Source organism: Eschrichtius robustus, chromosome 17, assembly GCF_028021215.1.
Source record: "Eschrichtius robustus isolate mEscRob2 chromosome 17, mEscRob2.pri, whole genome shotgun sequence".
In the NCBI taxonomy this organism is placed as follows: domain Eukaryota; kingdom Metazoa; phylum Chordata; class Mammalia; order Artiodactyla; family Eschrichtiidae; genus Eschrichtius; species Eschrichtius robustus.
Genome location: NC_090840.1, coordinates 85,275,505 through 85,293,191, shown reverse-complemented (window position 1 = coordinate 85,293,191; position 17,687 = coordinate 85,275,505). Strand labels below are relative to the sequence as shown.

The 17,687-nt window shown below is 66.2% G+C and overlaps 1 protein-coding gene and 1 long non-coding RNA gene across 2 annotated transcripts; both read left to right on the top strand.

The window, feature by feature from the left end:
* Positions 1-14,166: 14,166 nt before the first annotated feature.
* ARC (activity regulated cytoskeleton associated protein) lies at positions 14,167-15,357 on the top strand. Its single transcript, XM_068526022.1, has one exon. It carries the CDS (start codon positions 14,167-14,169, stop codon positions 15,355-15,357), a length of 1,191 nt encoding a protein of 396 aa, XP_068382123.1.
* Positions 15,358-15,526: 169 nt separating this feature from the next.
* LOC137750922 (uncharacterized) lies at positions 15,527-16,742 on the top strand. Its single transcript, XR_011070640.1, has 3 exons — positions 15,527-15,968; positions 16,247-16,389; positions 16,608-16,742. It is a non-coding gene; the product is annotated as an uncharacterized lncRNA (long non-coding RNA).
* The last annotated feature ends 945 nt before the right edge of the window (positions 16,743-17,687 follow it).

The following is a 17,687-nucleotide window of genomic DNA, read 5'->3' as shown; positions in this document are numbered from 1 at the left end:
CGCCCGGTCAGTGTGGCCACCGCTCTGGACTTTGGGCAGGAGGGGATTCTTGGGCAGTGCCGGAAGGGTGGGCCGGAGACCCCAGGCTCGGCGGGGGAATGGCCACGTCCCTCTGACACGTGAGCAGGCGCAGAAGGCAGCCCATCGCGCTGGCCGGGGCCCGGGAACTGGGCTCGGAACCGAGGCCTGCTTCGTGTCGTGAGCAGCCCCAGTGAGAAGAGGAGCCAGAGGCCCAGCAGGGTGGGGGCCCCAGGGTAGCTCCTGGGGTCTGGGTTTCACTGGCTGCCCCCAGCCCCTGGCAGAGGCCAGGCTGTGAGGTGTGGTGGTCACCCTTCTGACACACCCTCTCCAGGGACGGTCTTCCAGCCTGGGGCCGAGGGGTGTGTGGATGTGGAAACTGCAGGGGGTTGTGGCACCCTCACAGACCCTTCCAGAACAGGGGCTTCCTTTGTTCTGTCTTCAGGGGCTGCACAGTGCCCTCTGCTGGGCTCATGAGGGAGTGTAGGCAGCCCCAGCCTAGAAGCTTGAAGGAGCTGGAAGGTTCCTGATCAGCCAGGACTCAGGAATCTGCTGTGCTTGGCCTGGGTGAACCCTGACCCTGGTCCCATGCTGAGCCTGGCCCTGGTCACACGCTGAGCCCTGGCCCTGGTCCCACGCTGAGCCCTGGCCCTGGTCCCACGCTGAGCCCTGGCCCTGGTCCCACGCTGAGCCCTGGCCCTGGTCACACGCTGAGCCCTGGCCCTGGTCACACGCTGAGCCCTCGCCCTGGTCTCACGCTGAGCCTGGCCCTGGTCACACTCTGAGCCCTGACCCTGGTCACACTCTGAGCCCTGGCCCTGATCACACGCTGAGCGCTGGCCCTGATCACAAGCTGAGCCCTGGCCCTGGTCCCACGCTGAGCCCTGGCCCTGGTCCCACGCTGAGTCCTGGCCGTGGTCACACTCTGAGCCCTGACCCTGGTCACACTCTGAGCCCTGGCCCTGGTCACACGCTGAGCGCTGGCCCTGATCACAAGCTGAGCCCTGGCCCTGGTCCCACGCTGAGCCCTGGCCCTGGTCCCACGCTGAGTCCTGGCCCTGGTCCCACGCTGAGCCCTGACCCTGGTCCCACACTGAGCCCTGGCCCTGGTCACACACTCTGAGCCCTGACACTGGTCCCACTCTGAGCCCTCGCCCTGGCCCCCATGTTCCCTTAGCTCATAAGGAGGGCAAAACCAGGGAGCCTGGAGCCCTGTGTAGGTTTCACTCCTCTCCTGGGGGAAGGTAAGAGCCTTTGCTGACCTCCTCCCTCCTCCCCCACATGTGACTCAGTGCTCTCTGTGGTCACAACACTCCCCTTCCTCCGCCTCTGCCCAACTCCAGGTGCAGCGCGGTTCCAGGTCCTGGGTGACAGTCTCGGGGGTGGAGAGTGACTGTGGAGCTGACTCACTGCAGGGCGGGGGAGGTGTGAGTGTCAGAGCTGGGCTCGCCCAAGCGCAGACCCCAGCTGGTCCAGGCGGCTCCTGGGGGAGCATCATGGCTGCGCCAGGCCCCAGTCATCTGGTGGGCAGGCACACGCAGGGACCAGAGCCGAGACCCCTCCAGCCAGCCCCATTCGCAGAGACCCCGGGGCTTGGGGGCCCAGCAGCCAGCTGCCCTGCCTCTGCCCCTCCCTCTCCAGGGACCTGGGCTCGGGCTCCTCTCAGTCACCAGCTGGGGCCAGTGGCCTCTGGCTGCAGAGGTCAGGCTGTAGGCTTTGCGGTGGGGAGGGGCCCAGAGAGCCCGCCGGGGGCATCCTGCAGGGGCGGGGAACTTCCTTCTCTGTCCAGCCTGGCCCGGTGCCCACTCAGACACAGGTCCCACCTCCACGGGCCCGCAGACAGACACTGGTGGAGCCCGGGGGCTGGGAGTCACAGGCTGAGAGAGCTTCCCAGGGGGACAATGGGAGGCCAGAACAGGCCTGTGAGAGCAAAAGGCCAGTGTCCTGGAGGGGGTGGGACCTGCCTGTTGGGGGCCCCTCTGCCAGGCTGTGGTGTCCCGACTGCAGTTGGGAACCTCTGAAGGTGGGGATTGGGGGACAGAGGTGTGAGGTGCGAGGGGCTGGGAAGCGGGTGATGGGCAGGCCCTGTGCCCTTGTTCCCCAAGGCTGCGGTGTGAGCTCAGGCCTCAAGACACTGAGACACCGGCCACCACGAGGGCAGGCGGGGCCTCACTGCAGTGGAGAAGATGGACTCCGGATTTTACGTCTGGACCTGGCAGGAGTGGGGGCCTGTGCCCGACCTTCCTGCATCCCTGCAGTTCCCCAACAAGGCCTGGAGGAGGCCCTGCTCCCCACTTCCAGATCAGGACCCCACGGAGCAAGGGTGAGGTGGCCCTGGGTCCAGGTCCCGACCCTGTATCCTCCAGGCTCGCTCTCCATCTCTTCCCCACGAGCAGCATACCTGCAGCCTGGCCAACAGCTAGGGGGAAGCTGAGGCCCCACTAGCAGCAGATGGAGAAACGGAGAAGGAGGGCGAGAGGGCCGGGGGTAGGGGGCAGCCGGAAGAGGGGTCTAAGGAGGGATCCGTTAGCTTAGGAAGCAGCTCGGGCCCCAGGATTCTCCTGTGAGGAGGGGGCTCGGCTGCGGCCTCCGGCGAGTGGGCATCTGTTCCGTCACTTTATTAACGAAGTGGCGCAGTGATGTCACCGGGCTCTCCGTGAGCCAGCCACTCCACTGGCCGATCCTTCCTAATGACGAAAGAGGAGTCCAGGTGTCCTCGGGAGGCTCTGCAGCGGATTCCACGAGGCCTCGAGTTGCCGCCGTCCACCAGACGCGGGCGTCTGCGCTGCCCCGCCATCCTAGCAGGGGGGCCCAGCCAGCAGGCGCGGTGACCTCGGCATTGAGGCTCAGGCCTGGTGGTCCTGGGCGGCCAGAGAGATGCTGCTGGGCCCCAGGCTGGCAAAGGGGGTGGGCAGCTGCTGCTACGCCCCAGCTGGAGGCCTGGACGAGACCGTGGGGCGGCAGCTAAGGGTTAGAGCTTGTGGCGCCGGCCGGCCCGGTTCAGTGCCCGTCTCCTTGCCTCCCACGGCCCCGTGTCACCTCCACCCCGCGCAGCACGAGTCCTTGTTCAGTGGTTTCTCACTGAGAGGACTGAAGGTTGGACGTCAGAACACAAAATGGGTATTTCAGCAAACGCTTCGAAGTTCACCATCCCCTCAGCTCTGGTTCTCACCGGAAGGGACTTTCTTCTTTAGTGACACAAAGGTCCTCCCAGCTTGTTTGCAAGAACGGGGGCTGGAAGCCACGCTCTGTTGAGGGCAAGCATGGTGCTCCCCACGCCCTGCCCCTGGTCTGTGAGCTGCCCACACTGCAGTTCCATCTGATCTGTCCGACAACGCGGAATCTTCCAGACACTTGACGACAGGGCCTCGCCCGACCACTGGGTCAGAAGCTGTCATCCCATGATCCAGACACCCCTTGGAGACTCTCCTGGGGGCTGGAGATGGGGCCACCTGGACAGACAGCCGCCCACTGCCCCCAGAGGGCAAAGTTGTCCTTACGGGAAGCAATGGTCTGGAGTTGGACAGTGAACTCCTTTTCTCCAATTAGGAAGGTGGGTTCAAGTGCCGTGGCCACAATAATGAGCACGACTGGAATCTGAGCCCAGGTCTGCCTCCCTCAAGGCCCTCACTCGTCATCAGTGAAGTGCACCGCCAGCCAGAGGGCAGGCTTGGTCAGGGTGGTCGTGTGGATGATGAAGGTGGTGATAGTGATGTCGATGGTGGTGCTGGGAATGACGGTGGGGTGCGGTGGTTACGGGGGGTGGAGAGGAGATGGCGGGACACAGTGACAGTGGTGATGGTTGTATGTATTGTGTGCAGTGGAGGTGGTGGCTTTGACGGTGGTGACAGGAGTGATGGGGGTGGAGAGGATGGTGGGGATGGTTGATGGCGGAGGTCACGGTTATGATGGTGGGTGTGGTAGAGGTGACAGTAATAGTGGTAGTGGATGAGGATGCTGGTGACCGGGGGGTGCTATGGTCTGGATGTTTGTATACGCCCCCCCCAAGTTTAACTGTTGAAATCCTAACCCCTAAGGTAATGGTATTTGGAGGTGGGGGCTTTGAGAGGTGATCAGGTTATGAGGGTGGAGCCTTGATTTGGATTAATGCCCTTAAAAAAGAGACCCGAGATAGCCCCCTCGCCCCTTCCGTCACGTGAGGACACAGCGAGGTCTGCAGTCCACATCCAAGAAGAGGGCTTTCACCAGAACCCTACCACCCTGGCACCCCGACCTTGGATCTCCAGCCTCCAGAATGGTGCGAAGAAAGTTTCTGTTGTTTGCGAGGCACCCCGTCGGTGGTATTCTGTTCAGAGCAGCCCGGGTGGAGGAAGGCGGGGATGAAGGTAGCGTGGTAGCAAGGGTGCTGGTGCTGAAAGTGGGGCAGTGAGGAGCTCGTGGTGGTTTTAACGGTGGTGGTGATGTTGGGGATGGTGGGTGCTGTGGACTGGATTGTGTCCCCCTGCCCAGAGTCATGTGACGAAGCCCTAACCCCAGCAGGACAGTGTTTGGAGATAGGGCTTTTAGGAGGTAATTATGGTGAGAGGAGGTCATGAGAGTGGGGCCCCAAGCTGATAGGACTAATGCCTGTATCAGAAGAGGATGATCGCTCTCAGTTTCTCTCTTTCTTACAAGCCAAGAAAAGGCCCTGTGAGAACACTTCAAGAAGACAGCCATCTACTAGCCAAGAGAGCTCTCACCAGAAACCTAATGGGCTGGCACCCTTATATTGGACTTCCCAGCCTCCAGAACTGTGAGAAATAAATGTCTGTTGTTTAAGCCACCTGGTCTGTGGTATTTTGTTGCAGGGATCTGAGCTGACTGAGACAGTGGGGATGGTGAGGGTGATGATGGCGGTGCTGGTGATGACGGTGGTGATGATGATGGTGATAATTGTGGTGGTGATGGTGATGATGGTGACGGTGGAAATGATGATGACGGTGATGGTGATGATGATGATGGTAATGATGATGGTGGTGGAGGGGGTGGCGGGAGAGCGCCAGGCGGGGACCCAGGCAGGAGGGGAGCAGAGGGCAGGGGCGGCCGTGGGTCTGGGCAAGTGGGCCGCGGCGGGGAGGGCCCTGGAGCCCACCCCTGCCTCCGCCCGAGACCTTAGGGGTCCCAGAGCCCCCTCACCTCCAGCTGAGGGGCAAGGGCGGCACCTCCAGGGAGGACACCTGTCCACAGGGCAGTCATGGGCCGGTGCCAGCACGGGGCAGGGCAGGCCTGCTTCCAGAGCTGGTGGGCAGCGCCGACCCCCAGGACGGCTGGCTCTACCCTTCCTCCCTCTGAGGCCCAGCCCGGCCTGAGCCTGCGGCCCCCCAGCCCTGGTGCCGGGCCTTCTCTTAGGGGCCCGTCCTCTGATGTGCTGCCCCGCTCCCGCCCCGGGGCCTGATGCCCAGTCTGCGTGGCCAGGGAGGAGTGAGGGTGTGTTTAGAAGAATCCATGAAGTGGGGTGAGGGTGGGGACACCCATGGCGGTCTGGGCTGTGCACCCAGCTCCTCGGCCATCTCAGGCGATTCCTGACTCTTGGGATGTCACAGTCTCCCGGGCCAGCCCGTGGTTAACAGCCCGCTGGAGCTCAGCCAGGGGAGGGAGGCGGGGACAGGAGGAGGTGGGCGCTGTGTCTGGATGGTGGAAGGAGCCTAGTGGTCTGTGCGGGCCTCCGGGGTCTGCCCTGGCCTGTGGGGATCAGACAGGCACCCCCAAACCAGGAAGAGGCACAGCGCCAGCATGTGGTAGGGCAGGCGAATGTCCGAGACGTCATCACCCTCCCTGAGCTCCCCCAGCCACCTGGCGCGGCGGCCTCCACACCCTAGGGAGCGCTTCCAGAGGTCGCTGCCACCCCCTGGTCAGGCACCTGCCTGGACACGGATCTTAGGACCAAGGATGCAGAAGAGGGGACGTGGGTTGGAACAAGGCATGCGGGTCAGGTGTCCTGCTGACCTGGCCCCCACCCTGAACCTCCAAGGGGCAACCCTCCCCCATCAGCTGAAGAAACTGAGGCTCAGAGGGCTTCCGGAGTAGCCCGACCCTGGACTTTGACAGTGGCCGACGGCAGCGGACAGTCAGACAGGATCGGCCTCAGGGCCAGGAGTCTCGGTCATTTGCTCACCAGCCGGTTCCCCAAGCACATTCCCCACCCTCTCTGCACCTCAAGTTCCTCATCTGTAAAATGGGTGACAATGATGGTTTGCCCAGCCTGTTCCAAGGTGCAGGGAAATGCTCGGCACACAGTGGGGCCCCTTCTCCCGCACGCCTTCTGTGTCGACCCTCTTTCCAGAGAGACCCCAGAACCAAGAAGGGGACCGTGGCAGGTGGGACCGGCTGCATGATTGGCGGGGTCCGTGGCAGAACAGAAGCACAGGCCCTTTGTTCAGAGTTAGTAAGAACTACGCGGCAGCAACGGCAGAGCACAGAGCTGGAGGGAGCGGACAGTGCCCCAGGGACAGATGCCCATCGAGGCACCCTGTGGGGCAGCCCGGGGACATGTTGAGCTGAGACCTGGGGCCAGGAGGCTGAGGCCCGGCAGACACTGGGCCCCTGAGGGCCAAAGATCATCGTGGCCCATGCCTGGCATCTGAGAGGCCGACAGCAGACAGGGAGGTGCCCACCTCCAAGGGCGGGGGGTGGGGGGTAGTGGGGGAAGACGCCAGCCTGGGGCCGCCCAGGAGCCTGCAGCTGGGCAGGGCACCCGCGTTGGCGGCTGTGGGATCAGGAGCCCAGGAGAGAGGCCTCAGCTGGACCAGGTGGCCTGTGGGCGTGGACGAGATGCCCAGGTGGGGCAGGCAGCTCGAAGGGCGGGGGGCTCAGGCCCCAGCCCCCAGGGCGGGGAGGGAGAAGCAGCAGAGGGAATGGAGGAGGGGCCGCGGGCCGGGGAGGAGCTGGGACAGAGCCGGCCTTCCCTGCGGCAGCCTGCTGCCCGCACCTGCGTGGGGAAGCTCCTTGTGCCGTCACACGAGCTATTCTCAGCCTCTCTCCTTTTATGGCTCCGGAAGTGAGCGGTGGAGGCTGGCGCACTGCGCCCGCTCTGAGATGGAAATGGAAACACAGGGAACAGAAGGACAGCAGCCGCCGCCCCCCTCCCTGGCACGGGCATCCTCAACACCCAGCTCCGGGGGCGTCCAGCCGAGCCAGCTGGCAGAGAACCACTCATCCTGGCTGAGGGGCCAGCAACCCTTGGGGTTCCTGCTGCACGATCTGGGCCCGCCTGGGCGTCCAGGGAGGCGGTGGCGGCCGCATGCAGCCTGGCTGGCGCCCAGTGGGGTGGAGAGGAGGGGGCGGCCGCCCTGCTCCAGCCCCCGAGGCAAGCTGCCGAACCCTCGTGCTCCTCCCACCCCTGACGGCCGGGGCCACCGGGGACACCGGGACCGTGGCTCTCCCCTCATCCCTGACCCTTTAAAGAGCCCTCAAACCAGCCCATCGGCCTCCCCTGCACCCACGTCACCCCACTCACCCTCAGGCTGTCCCTGCCTGGCAGGGCCCCTCTGGGCTGCTGGCACACTTGGGGTATGGGGGCACCTCTGGCCCGAGACTCTTCAGGGCAGGAAGCAGGGGTCTGTCCACTTCATGTGCCCAGAGCAAGCTCAGGGCCTGGCAGTCAGCGAGCAGGAGCACACCTTGGCTGGAGAGATCAAGAGGTAGCCGAGCACACACACTCTTACACACTGACACACACACACACACACACGCTCTCAAACTCTCACACTCACAACACACTCATAAACTGGCACATGCAGGAAGACGCCGTGCTCAGGGGCTCCAAGGGGGGCACGTAAGAGGGAGGACAAGGCTCACAGAAGACGGGGTTAACACCACACTGGGAGGCTGGGAAGCCTTCCTGGAGGTGGTGACCCTGGCTCAGAGGTAGACCCCACGTAAGCCGTGCTGAGCTTCTATGCTTGGGTTTCGAAACTGGGCAGGCCTTTGTGAGCTAAACAAGGAGCGGTGGGCGGCAGGCTGGCCGGGGCATTCCTGTGGTGGGAATGGTGCACTCAGAGATCCAGCCCTTTTCTCCTTACCACCCACCACCGCCATCCACTCCCGTTGTGTGATGAGGATGGCAGGAACAGAGGGGTTAAGTGATTTGCAGGTGACACAGCCAATGCCTTGGGGAGAAGCAGGGGCGGGGGGGAAGGCAGGTGCCTGACTCCCGTCCCGGCTCTGTGGACACGCAGACCCGGCCAGGGCACCTGCCAAGCCGAGGGGACATTTAACTTCAGATGCCGTGTGGGTGATCGCCCAGCGGGCGGCATGCACGGAGGCGTCCTCGGCCTCAGCCCTGTCCAGTGTTCCTGCCCCTCGCACCTGCCTCCTGGCTCCACCCCGAGCCCCCGCCGGTGGAGCCACACGGCCTCCCTCCCTTCGTCTCACCTCGCTGATGTCCCAGCAGGCACCCTGGAAGCTGCAGCTGCTCCTTGAAAAGCCTGAGCCTCTGAGCAGAGGCACGGCCTGCTGGTGCCCGCAGTGCCAAGGCTGGTGGCCCAGCAGGCAGCACGCCTAGGGTCACACGCAGCCCAGCGTCCTCCAGGGACTGTGTGGGGTCACGGTGATGGCCCTATTTCATGGGGCGAACTGCACTTCCCTGCTACCTCACCTTGCTCAGCTCCTGCCAAGTCGGGCTCCGGAACTGTTGTTTGATTGGCTGACTCACCTCACAGCTGAGCAGGGCAGAGCTGTGGCTGTACCCACTCTATGTGTGAGGAAACTGAGGCCAGGGAGGGGCGGGGCAGAGGGGACTCACCCACGGTCACGCAGGAGGTGAACCGTGCTCACGACGCCGCCGGGAGCTGGCGGGCTCAGCCCCACATCCTCTCACCAGCCTTTCCTGGCTCTGGCTTCCCGGCTGAGGGGCTCGGACCAGCCCCAGACCCTCTCGGGGCCTTGCTTTCCCTTCTACCATGGCTGGGGGTGGTGAGGAATGAAGGTCCTTTGAGGATGGGCTCCCCACCCCCGTGCCTATGGCCCCGCGGCTCGGCCCCCTGGCCTGGAGGGTGCAAGGAGCAGCCGGGTCGGGCACTGCCGTGCCGGGATCATCAGAAAAATACAAAATTTTCCTTGGAGAGCGGACCGGGAGGCGCTAAGGCAGGAGGGAGGAGGAAGACGGTCTGGAGTGTGGAGGCCCGGAATGAACAGGCTGCCTGTTCCGGGGACAGGACGCAGCGCACGCCCTGCCAAACCAGGAGAGAGGAGGAAGTCCGGGAGGAGGGGCAAGGATGGGAAAAAAAATGTCCCTGCGGCTCTGGGCGCTCGGAGCCCTCCCCGTGGCCCAGCGCCGCTGCTTCCCACTGCCCCCGAGGCGGGCCCAGCCCCCTCCCTCGTCAGCTCCTGTCTCAGGTCAGTGTGTGCCCTGCCCTGCCGGGTCTCCCAAGACCCCTCCCCGTTCTGCCCTGGCCTCCCGGGGTCTCTCAGGGCCCGCTCTGCTGCAGCAGACATCTCGGGCAGGTGTGGCAGAGGGACCCCAGCTGTGTCACCTGCCGGCTCAGGGCCTGGGGAGGGCACCCACCTCACAGAACCTCTGTGAGATGAGGGAGAACATCTCCCGAGACAGGAGCCCGCCAGCCCTGGCGTCTCTCCCTCTTGCTGCCCCCCCATTTCCCACCTGGACGCTCTCTTTCCCGGTCTCAGCTCCAACCCCTGTGTACCGGGCCCTTGCCCGTCCCTGTCTCTCCCTCTCCGCGGTCCGGCCCTGCTGCAGGTGGTCTCAGAGGAGGGTGGTGGCCGGATGCCAGCCATGGCGGGGGCAGACCTGTGGGGCGCCTGGCGTCCTCCCAGCTGCCTGGGCTCAGACCCCTTCTGCCAGCTGCTCCCCCAGCGCCTCTGCTCGCCCCTCATCACCGGGGCCTGCGCAGACGTCCCTGGCCCCAGTGCTGCCTCGGGGAGCAGAGCAAGGAAGTAGCACTGAAGCCCCTCCCCAGGGGCCACAGGGAGGGTGTCCTGACCACGTCCCACCTCCCAGATCCCAGAAGTGACACTCTGACGGGAGGCTGTCGGCAGGATGACGTGGGGGAAGTCCTCGGGCAGGGACCGGGTGAGGCAAGAGGGCCAGCACTCGGCCTCGCTGGACGCCAGGCCCTGGCACTGTCACCCCATTTTACAGGTGGAAAGTTGAGGCTCAGGTGGGCAACGGCCAAATGTTTCCCAACCAGAAAGGGAGGGAGAAGGGCCCAAAACTTTGTCCGTTCCGCGGCTCATCCCGAATGTGTGCTCTGTTCCAGGCTCCGGCGACTCAGCTGTGAGGTGCAGACGTGGGCCCTGGTGCCAGAGTCGCAGCCAGCGAGAGGGAAGCAGCAACCGAGGGAGGCCTGGATTCAGGCCGAAGGAAGGAGTGGCCTGGTGCGGGGAGCCGGGGCAGGCGAGCGGCCAGAAGCAGCTGCGGCCGAGGTGGGCAGATCCTGCAGCACCGGGACGCCTGGGCCGGGAGATGCCTTTGGCAGGCTCCCGGCGGGCACGAGGAGATGGAGTGAGGCCACATGACCCAGGACGGTCCCACTGGGCGGCAGGACAGGCAGTGGGTACATGTGGAGGGTGGGCACTTGGACCCCAGGCCAAAGCCAGGCAGGAAGGGTCAGGTGAGAGTGAGCAGCGGACAGCCGCCCTGGCCCAGCTTCTCCTCCGCGAGCAGCTGCCACAGCGGCTCCTGGGCAGGCGGCCGCGATCGGCGGGGCTGGGCCGGGAGAGCGTGTGTGCGGGAGATGCGGGAGCTCTGCCCCAAGGCGCTCCTGCGAGCGCTGGGTGCTCACGTGAGGCTGGGAAGCGCAGGACTGTGGCCGGGGCCCTGCTGGAGGGCAGGCCAGCTCCGGCCCCCAGGAGGGCCGGGGAGGGAGGCTCGGGTTGCACGGCCTGTCCTGCCCTGCTGCGGGGTACCTCCAGCACCTCTGGGGGCCCAGGGGCTGGCACCGAGGGGTCTGCAGAGGCCGGGGTGAGCCCCGTCGGGGAGGACTTGGTCACAGAGCAGAGCAGCCCTGGGAAGGCAGGAGCTGCTGGGAGGCAGGGGGCTGTCCAGGGAAAGTGGAGAGACCCAAGGCTCTGTTTGGGGTGGGTCTCCTGAGGCTGTGGACTTGGGGGGAGACCCCCCCCGAAATAAGCATCTTAGCATCAGGAGAGCAGCACCTGGGGTCTGGGAGCCCGGAGTCCCAGGGGCAGAGGGGCGGAGCCCCAGAGGGGCTGGAATGGGGGCTGCCTGGCTCCCAGCGCTGGGCAGACCCGCCTGTGGTCACCCTGCCTGCCCACCCTCCCCCGCAAAGCCCCCACCTTCTAAGGCAGGCGAGGCCTCAGGAGCTGTCAGGCCTGAGGAGCAGCGGACCAGCTTGGCTCTGAGAGCTGGGGAAGCCCAGGCCCCCTGCCTCCTGGCCCAGGCCGGGCTCCCCGCTCCGCCTGCCCCTCCTCAGCCTGCAGCCCTGAATCGTCCTGCTCTGGGTGAGGCTGCATGTGGGAGGGGGGCGCGGAGGAGCAGGGCGGGGGCAGCCCCCCCCAGGCACGGGAGCTGGCCAGGCCTCCTTCCGGAGGCAGAAGAGTGGAGCCTGAGGCTGCAGTGTGGGGTGTGCTGAGGGCTTCTGGGGTGAAAGCTGGCAGCGATTAGGTGTTCCCGGAGCAGCGGCTGTGGCCTGTCACCTGTCACAGCGGCCTTGCGAGTGCAGCCTCTGGGCTGTGACCCCACACACACACGTCAGGCTGGGCTGGCCACGCAGAGGGGTCACCAAGGGTCTGGGTCAAGACCAGCTTTGCCTGCTGGGCTGCCCTAAGATCCCCTCTCCTGCCTGCCTCCCCCCACAAAGGGGGTGCCTCCCCTTCCAATCTCCTGCCTGGGCCGCCCAGCTGGTCAGGGCTCCCGGGTCTGGGTGCCGGCCCCCAGGGGCCACATGGCCTTTGTCAACCGTGGGAGGAGGTGGAGGGGTGGCTCCTGGTCACTCGAGTGATGGCTCTGGCACTCCCACCGCACGCGTGTGCACGCGCGCGCGCACACACGACACAGGTGTGTGAGCGCGGTCCCTGCCCAGCTGGCTCATCGCGTGCCTTTCCAGAGCAGGGCCCTCGGACGCAGGCCTGGGCTCACCCAGACGTGGTCGTGGGCTCGCGGCTCCACTCAGGCCCCACGGTGACCGGCCTGCTCGCCGCCGCACAGGCATCTTACGCACAGGCACGCTCGGGCCTGCAGCCGTCTCCTGCTCCGGGATTCCTGTTCTCGCAGCTTCTGGCCCGACTCCCCCTCCCTGCTCCGTGCTGCCCCTCCACCCTCCCCTCTCTGCTCACCCACTTGCCTTTAATTAGAAATGCCGGGAGAGCGGTTTTGGGGGAGTTTCTGCCAGAGACATTCCCCCCACCAAGGGTGGAAGCTCAGAGAGGGAAAGGAGGTGGCAGATTGGCTCTGGGGGGCGGTGCTCCCAGGAGAGCGGCAGGGGGTGGCAGGGAAGGGGCCTCCAAGGGGGGCAGGGAGTGGGGATTCCAGAGCAGGGGTACCCACGTGCCCTTGAGTGTGCTAATGAGACCCGGGGGCTGGCGGGCCTGCTGTGAGGGGGTGGGCGTGGACGGGGTGACTGGACGGGGTGGGGGGGGGGAGGATGGGTGGGTGGGGAGCTATGAGTATGTCTGTGGGGGAGGGGGGATGAGTGTGCAGCGTGCGTGTGAGAGCAGAAGACCGGCAGCACGGCTAGGGCGTCTTGACTGGCCTTGGTTGTGTGTGGCCACGGGCAGGTATGTGCTCCCTGTGCCCACTGAGCAGCAGAGGACCTGGGCCCACACCCATCGTGACGGGGACCCAGGGGGGAGGGGACGCAGGGGGAGGGCCCCTCCCCACCACTGTTGCCAGGGAGGCAGAAGGGGCCTCCCTCCCTCCCGCGGGAATCTCAGCTTCCGGAGCCCCGTTCCTTTTATGGTGTTTTGCTTCTCTACCTCTCCTGACTGCATCAGGCTGCCAGCACCCTCCCCCCCACCACTCCCGCCCAGAGGTCTTGGAGCTTCTGACGGGTTGCGCTGTGGCCTGGGGGTTCAGGGCCTACCCCCTGCGGTGGGTGGAGGGCCCCTCCGTCTCCTCCACATCCCCCCGCCACCCCCCCTGCCCCGAGAGCAGCTGCCAGGTTTCCCAGGAGGCACTAAGTGGAGAAGTCTTGGGCCTCAGCAAAGACCTGGGAGCCGGGGCACGGGGCAGTCCTGTCCAGCTACTGCCACCTAGGCGACGCACACCCACACCAAGCCCAGGGGCCCTGGGAGAGCCAAGGCCTGGGTGCCTGTCCCTTACCCGGGGCGCAGGACCAGCCCAGGGCCTGGACGCAAGGGCGCCCGGGGCGGGGATAGACGGAAGCTCAAAGCCACGTCCGGGAGCTCACACATGACACCTGCGAGTGTGTGTGCACGTGAAAACTCCTGGAGGTCTTCAGCCCAAGGGAAAGAGGGTCTGAATACTGGGGTCGTTGCCACGTCTCACCTGTGGCTGAACATCCTGCAGACCCGGGACTGGGCAAGATCAGGTCTGCGGCCGGCGGCCCAGGAGAGCAGAGCCCAGCGCCCCCGCCCCCCGCCCCAGTCAGGACACAGCAGACACAGGAGGGAGCTGACCCTGAGGCCCGGGGGAGGGGCTCCCTCCTTACCTCTGGATGGGGGCAGCGGGGCGCTCACCGCGCCTCCCTGCCCGGCGCTGGCTGGCGGGGGGCGGGGGGGGGGCCGTCGCAGGCCTGTTCCCAGTACCGTCGCTGGGTCCCACGGGCTGAATGGGTCAGGGAGGGGGCGGTGCGAGCGAGCGCATTAGTCACCCCGCCGCCGCCGCCGCCGGGTGTGCAGGGGGTGGGTCCTCCCTCCGCCGGGAGCGCGCGTGGGCGCGGGGAGGCGGGCCGGCAGGCTGGGGGCGCGGGCGGGGAGCCTGCGCCCGGGCCAATGGGAGCCGGGGCTCGGCGACGGGGCCGCCCACGGCCCGCGCTGGCGGCATAAAGAGCCGGCGGCCGAGGCTGAGAGGCTGAGCGCAGAGCTCGGGTGCCGGGTCCTGCGGGTCCGCGGCCGCCGAGACCAGCCCGGGCCAGGCGCTGCTCCGCGGGAGCCTCCACCACGCGCAGCTCCGCGTAGCCGGCGCCCAGCCGCTCCTCATCGGTCCCAAGAGGACTTTGCAGCCTCTGCGCCCCCGCCGCCTGTCCGAGCACCGCCGCCACCTGCGAGCAGATGGAGCTGGACCGCAGGACGACCGGCGGCCTCCACGCCTACCCCGCGCCCCGCGGCGGGCCGGTGGCCAAGCCCAACGTGATCCTGCAGATCGGTAAGTGCCGGGCCGAGATGCTGGAGCACGTGCGGAGGACCCACCGGCACCTGCTGGCCGAGGTGTCCAAGCAGGTGGAGCGGGAGCTGAAGGGACTGCACCGCTCGGTGGGCAAGCTGGAGAGCAACCTGGATGGGTACGTGCCCACGGGCGACTCACAGCGCTGGAAGAGGTCCATCAAGGCCTGCCTGTGCCGCTGCCAGGAGACCATCGCCAACCTGGAGCGCTGGGTCAAGCGGGAGATGCACGTGTGGCGGGAGGTCTTCTACCGGCTGGAGAGGTGGGCCGACCGCCTGGAGTCCATGGGCGGCAAGTACCCGGTTGGCGGCAACCCCTCCCGCCACACCGTCTCCGTAGGTGTCGGGGGTCCCGAGAGCTTCGGCAACGAGGCTGACACCTATGACTACACGGTCAGCCCCTATGCCATCACCCCACCACCGGCCGCGGGCGAGCTGCCCGGACAAGAGGCAGTGGAGGCCCAGCAGTACCCACCCTGGGGGCTGGGAGAGGACGGGCAGCCAAGCCCTGGCGTGGACACGCAGATCTTCGAGGACCCGCGGGAGTTCCTCAGCCACCTGGAGGAGTACCTGCGCCAGGTGGGCGGCTCTGAGGAGTACTGGCTGTCACAGATCCAGAACCACATGAATGGGCCGGCCAAGAAGTGGTGGGAGTTCAAGCAGGGCTCGGTGAAGAACTGGGTGGAGTTCAAGAAGGAATTCCTGCAGTACAGCGAGGGCACGCTGTCACGAGAGGCCATCCAGCGTGAGCTGGACCTGCCGCAGAAGCAGGGAGAGCCACTGGACCAGTTCCTGTGGCGCAAGCGGGACCTGTACCAGACGCTGCACGTGGATGCCGAGGAAGAGGAGATCATCCAGTACGTGGTGGGCACCCTGCAGCCCAAGCTCAAGCGCTTCCTGCGGCCCCCGCTGCCCAGGACCCTGGAGCAGCTTATCCAGAAGGGCATGGAGGTGCAGGACGGCCTGGTGCAGGTGGCCGAGCCCGCCGGCCCCCGCCTGCCCGCCGAGGAGGAGAGCGAGGCCCTCACGCCAGCCCTCACCAGCGAGTCTGTAGCCAGTGACCGGACCCAGCCCGAATAGAGGGCGCCGGCCCCCCGCCTGCCCGCCGTGGCCTTTGCCCACCGGGACTTTTGAGCGGGCTGACCCCTGCAGGGGGAGCCCTCGTCCTCATGCAGCTGGACACCCGCCTCGGCCTCCTAGCCTGACTCTAACAGACACGTGTGATTCAGATGTGGGCAGCGTCCCCCAAACAGCAAAGGGGCTCCCCTTCCCTGCGGGGCCCTGCCCCTCACCCTCCCTTGGTCTGTCTTCCCCAGCATGGGCCGGCCTGGGCCAGCGACCCCACCCTCCGTACTCTCAGGCCATGACAGCGGCCTCGTCCTGCTGTGTCCTGGCCCTCTGAGCACTCAGAAACCCAGTATCCAGATGGCACGGGCCAGCAGGCACCAAGCTCAAGGGACACCCCAGAGCGGAAGCTCTGGCGGAACCAGTGCCCCAGGAGCCTGGGCTTCTGGGAAGCCGCCTCTCCTGGCAGTTGCCTCGTAGCCGACTGGCACCCCTGCCACCGCCCAGGGCAGCTGGCCAGCCTCGGGCAGTGTGGCTCCCTCCCCTGGAAGAGAGCCGAAGCCAAAAAGGCAGCAGCAGCAGTGGCAGCAACAGACCTGGCGTCCTGGTGCCTCCTGGCCCCTCAGGTGAGCCCCTGCCCCATGGCACCACCGCCAGGGGGCGCCGTAGAGCCGGGAGGGCCCCGGGCCAAGCCCACTTTCCAGGCCAGCCCACGAGGCCAGGGGGCATCCGCACCCCCAGCAAGTTAGCAGCCGGGATGGGGTGGGGGGTGGGGGACATGGTGGGGAGGCGGGGAAGGAGCAGAAAGCCCGGGGATCAGGGAGAGGGGGCTGGGGTGGGAGCAGGGCTGGGGGAGTTTGCTGAGCCAGCTCTCACACGGACCCTGTTTTCTCTCTCGCCTCAGCACCACTGATTCATGCCAGCCTGGGGAGGGACCGAGCCCCGCTCGATGACTCACCCGTGGCAGGCGGAAGGTCCCACAGGGCCTGAGTCCTCAAATCCGGCTGAGGCAGCAGCCGGCCCTCGGAGCCAGGAGAGTGACAACAGGTAAGGCAGGAGACCCCGTCCCTCGGCTGTCCTCACACGGGGCCCTCAAGCTCCTCCCCAGCCCCCAGGTCCCAGGCCCCCCCCTCCAGTCCTCTGGGTGAGCTGAGAAGCAGCCCTGGGAGAGCAGCCCCGTGACGTCCACCGCATGTCCTTCCCGTGCAGCCCCTCCTGGCCTTGGCCTGTTCCTGAGTCCCTGACCATCCGCGTCTTCCTTTCAGGTCTCAAGGCTCCTGCGGAGCCTTTGCTGCTGTGCCTGGCAGTGTCTCCTCTCCTCTCCCCCTGCAAGCTGCCTGCATGAGAGGAGAAGTCTGAGGCCGGCGAGAGGCTGGTGGTGAAGACGGGCCAGCGTGAGGGCCAGGGCCTGCCGCTATGCCCGCCCCGCTGGCCGCCCACCGGCCCGCCCGCCCCCAGGGCCGCCACCCCGGGCCCGGCCTCGCTCCAGCCCAGGAACCGCTGCCCACTGCGCAGCCATCCTCTCCTGCCAGAGCTTGCCACGAGGCCCGGGGCTGAGGCCGGAGCCCCTGCCCCTACCTGGCGGCCCCAAGCCCAGCCCCAGGAGAGCCGGCAGCCTTTGCTCCTGAGGTTCATGTGGGCCCTCTACCGGGCCCTGCCGTCGCCCAGGCCTGGACCCCCGCCTCTGCCAGGGCACCAACACCCTGGTGCTGGCCGGCCACTCGTGTCTGCAGCCCGAGCAGGCCTGGTGGGGGTTCCCCTTTCTGCCTGTCCCCTGGGGGTTCCCAGCTCCGGGGGAGTGACACTTACAGGTGACTCTGCCAGCTCCCCCACATTTTGTTTTTGCACATAAGCCATAACTCATACTCCCAGGCTGGCGCAGGCAGCAGGGAGGCCCCAGGGTCCTCAAGAGGGTGTGGCCAACTCCCCGTCCCCCCAGCGGATCAAGCCCTGAATGTCAGGCCAGGCTGCGTGCACCCTTGCCACCTTACCTGAAGACAGACTCTTTTTGTAAGATTTTGTTAATAAAACACTGAAACTTCTTGGCGTGTGTGTGCTGCTGTTTCACTGCCGGCTGGGGCTGGCTGGAGGGGGGCTGCAGAGGGAAGCAGCTCAGGGTGGCCAGCTCCTAGAACCCAGTGGGGTCGGGGGCCAGACCCCCAGCAGACACCATGAAGCTGCAGAGGGAAGCAGCTCAGGGTGGCCAGCTCCTAGAACCCAGTGGGGTCGGGGGCCAGACCCCCAGCAGACACCATGAAGCTGCAGAGGGAAGCAGCTCAGGGTGGCCATCTCCTAGAACCCAGTGACTAGACTGAAGGGTCTCTGGGGACCTGAGACAGCCTGTG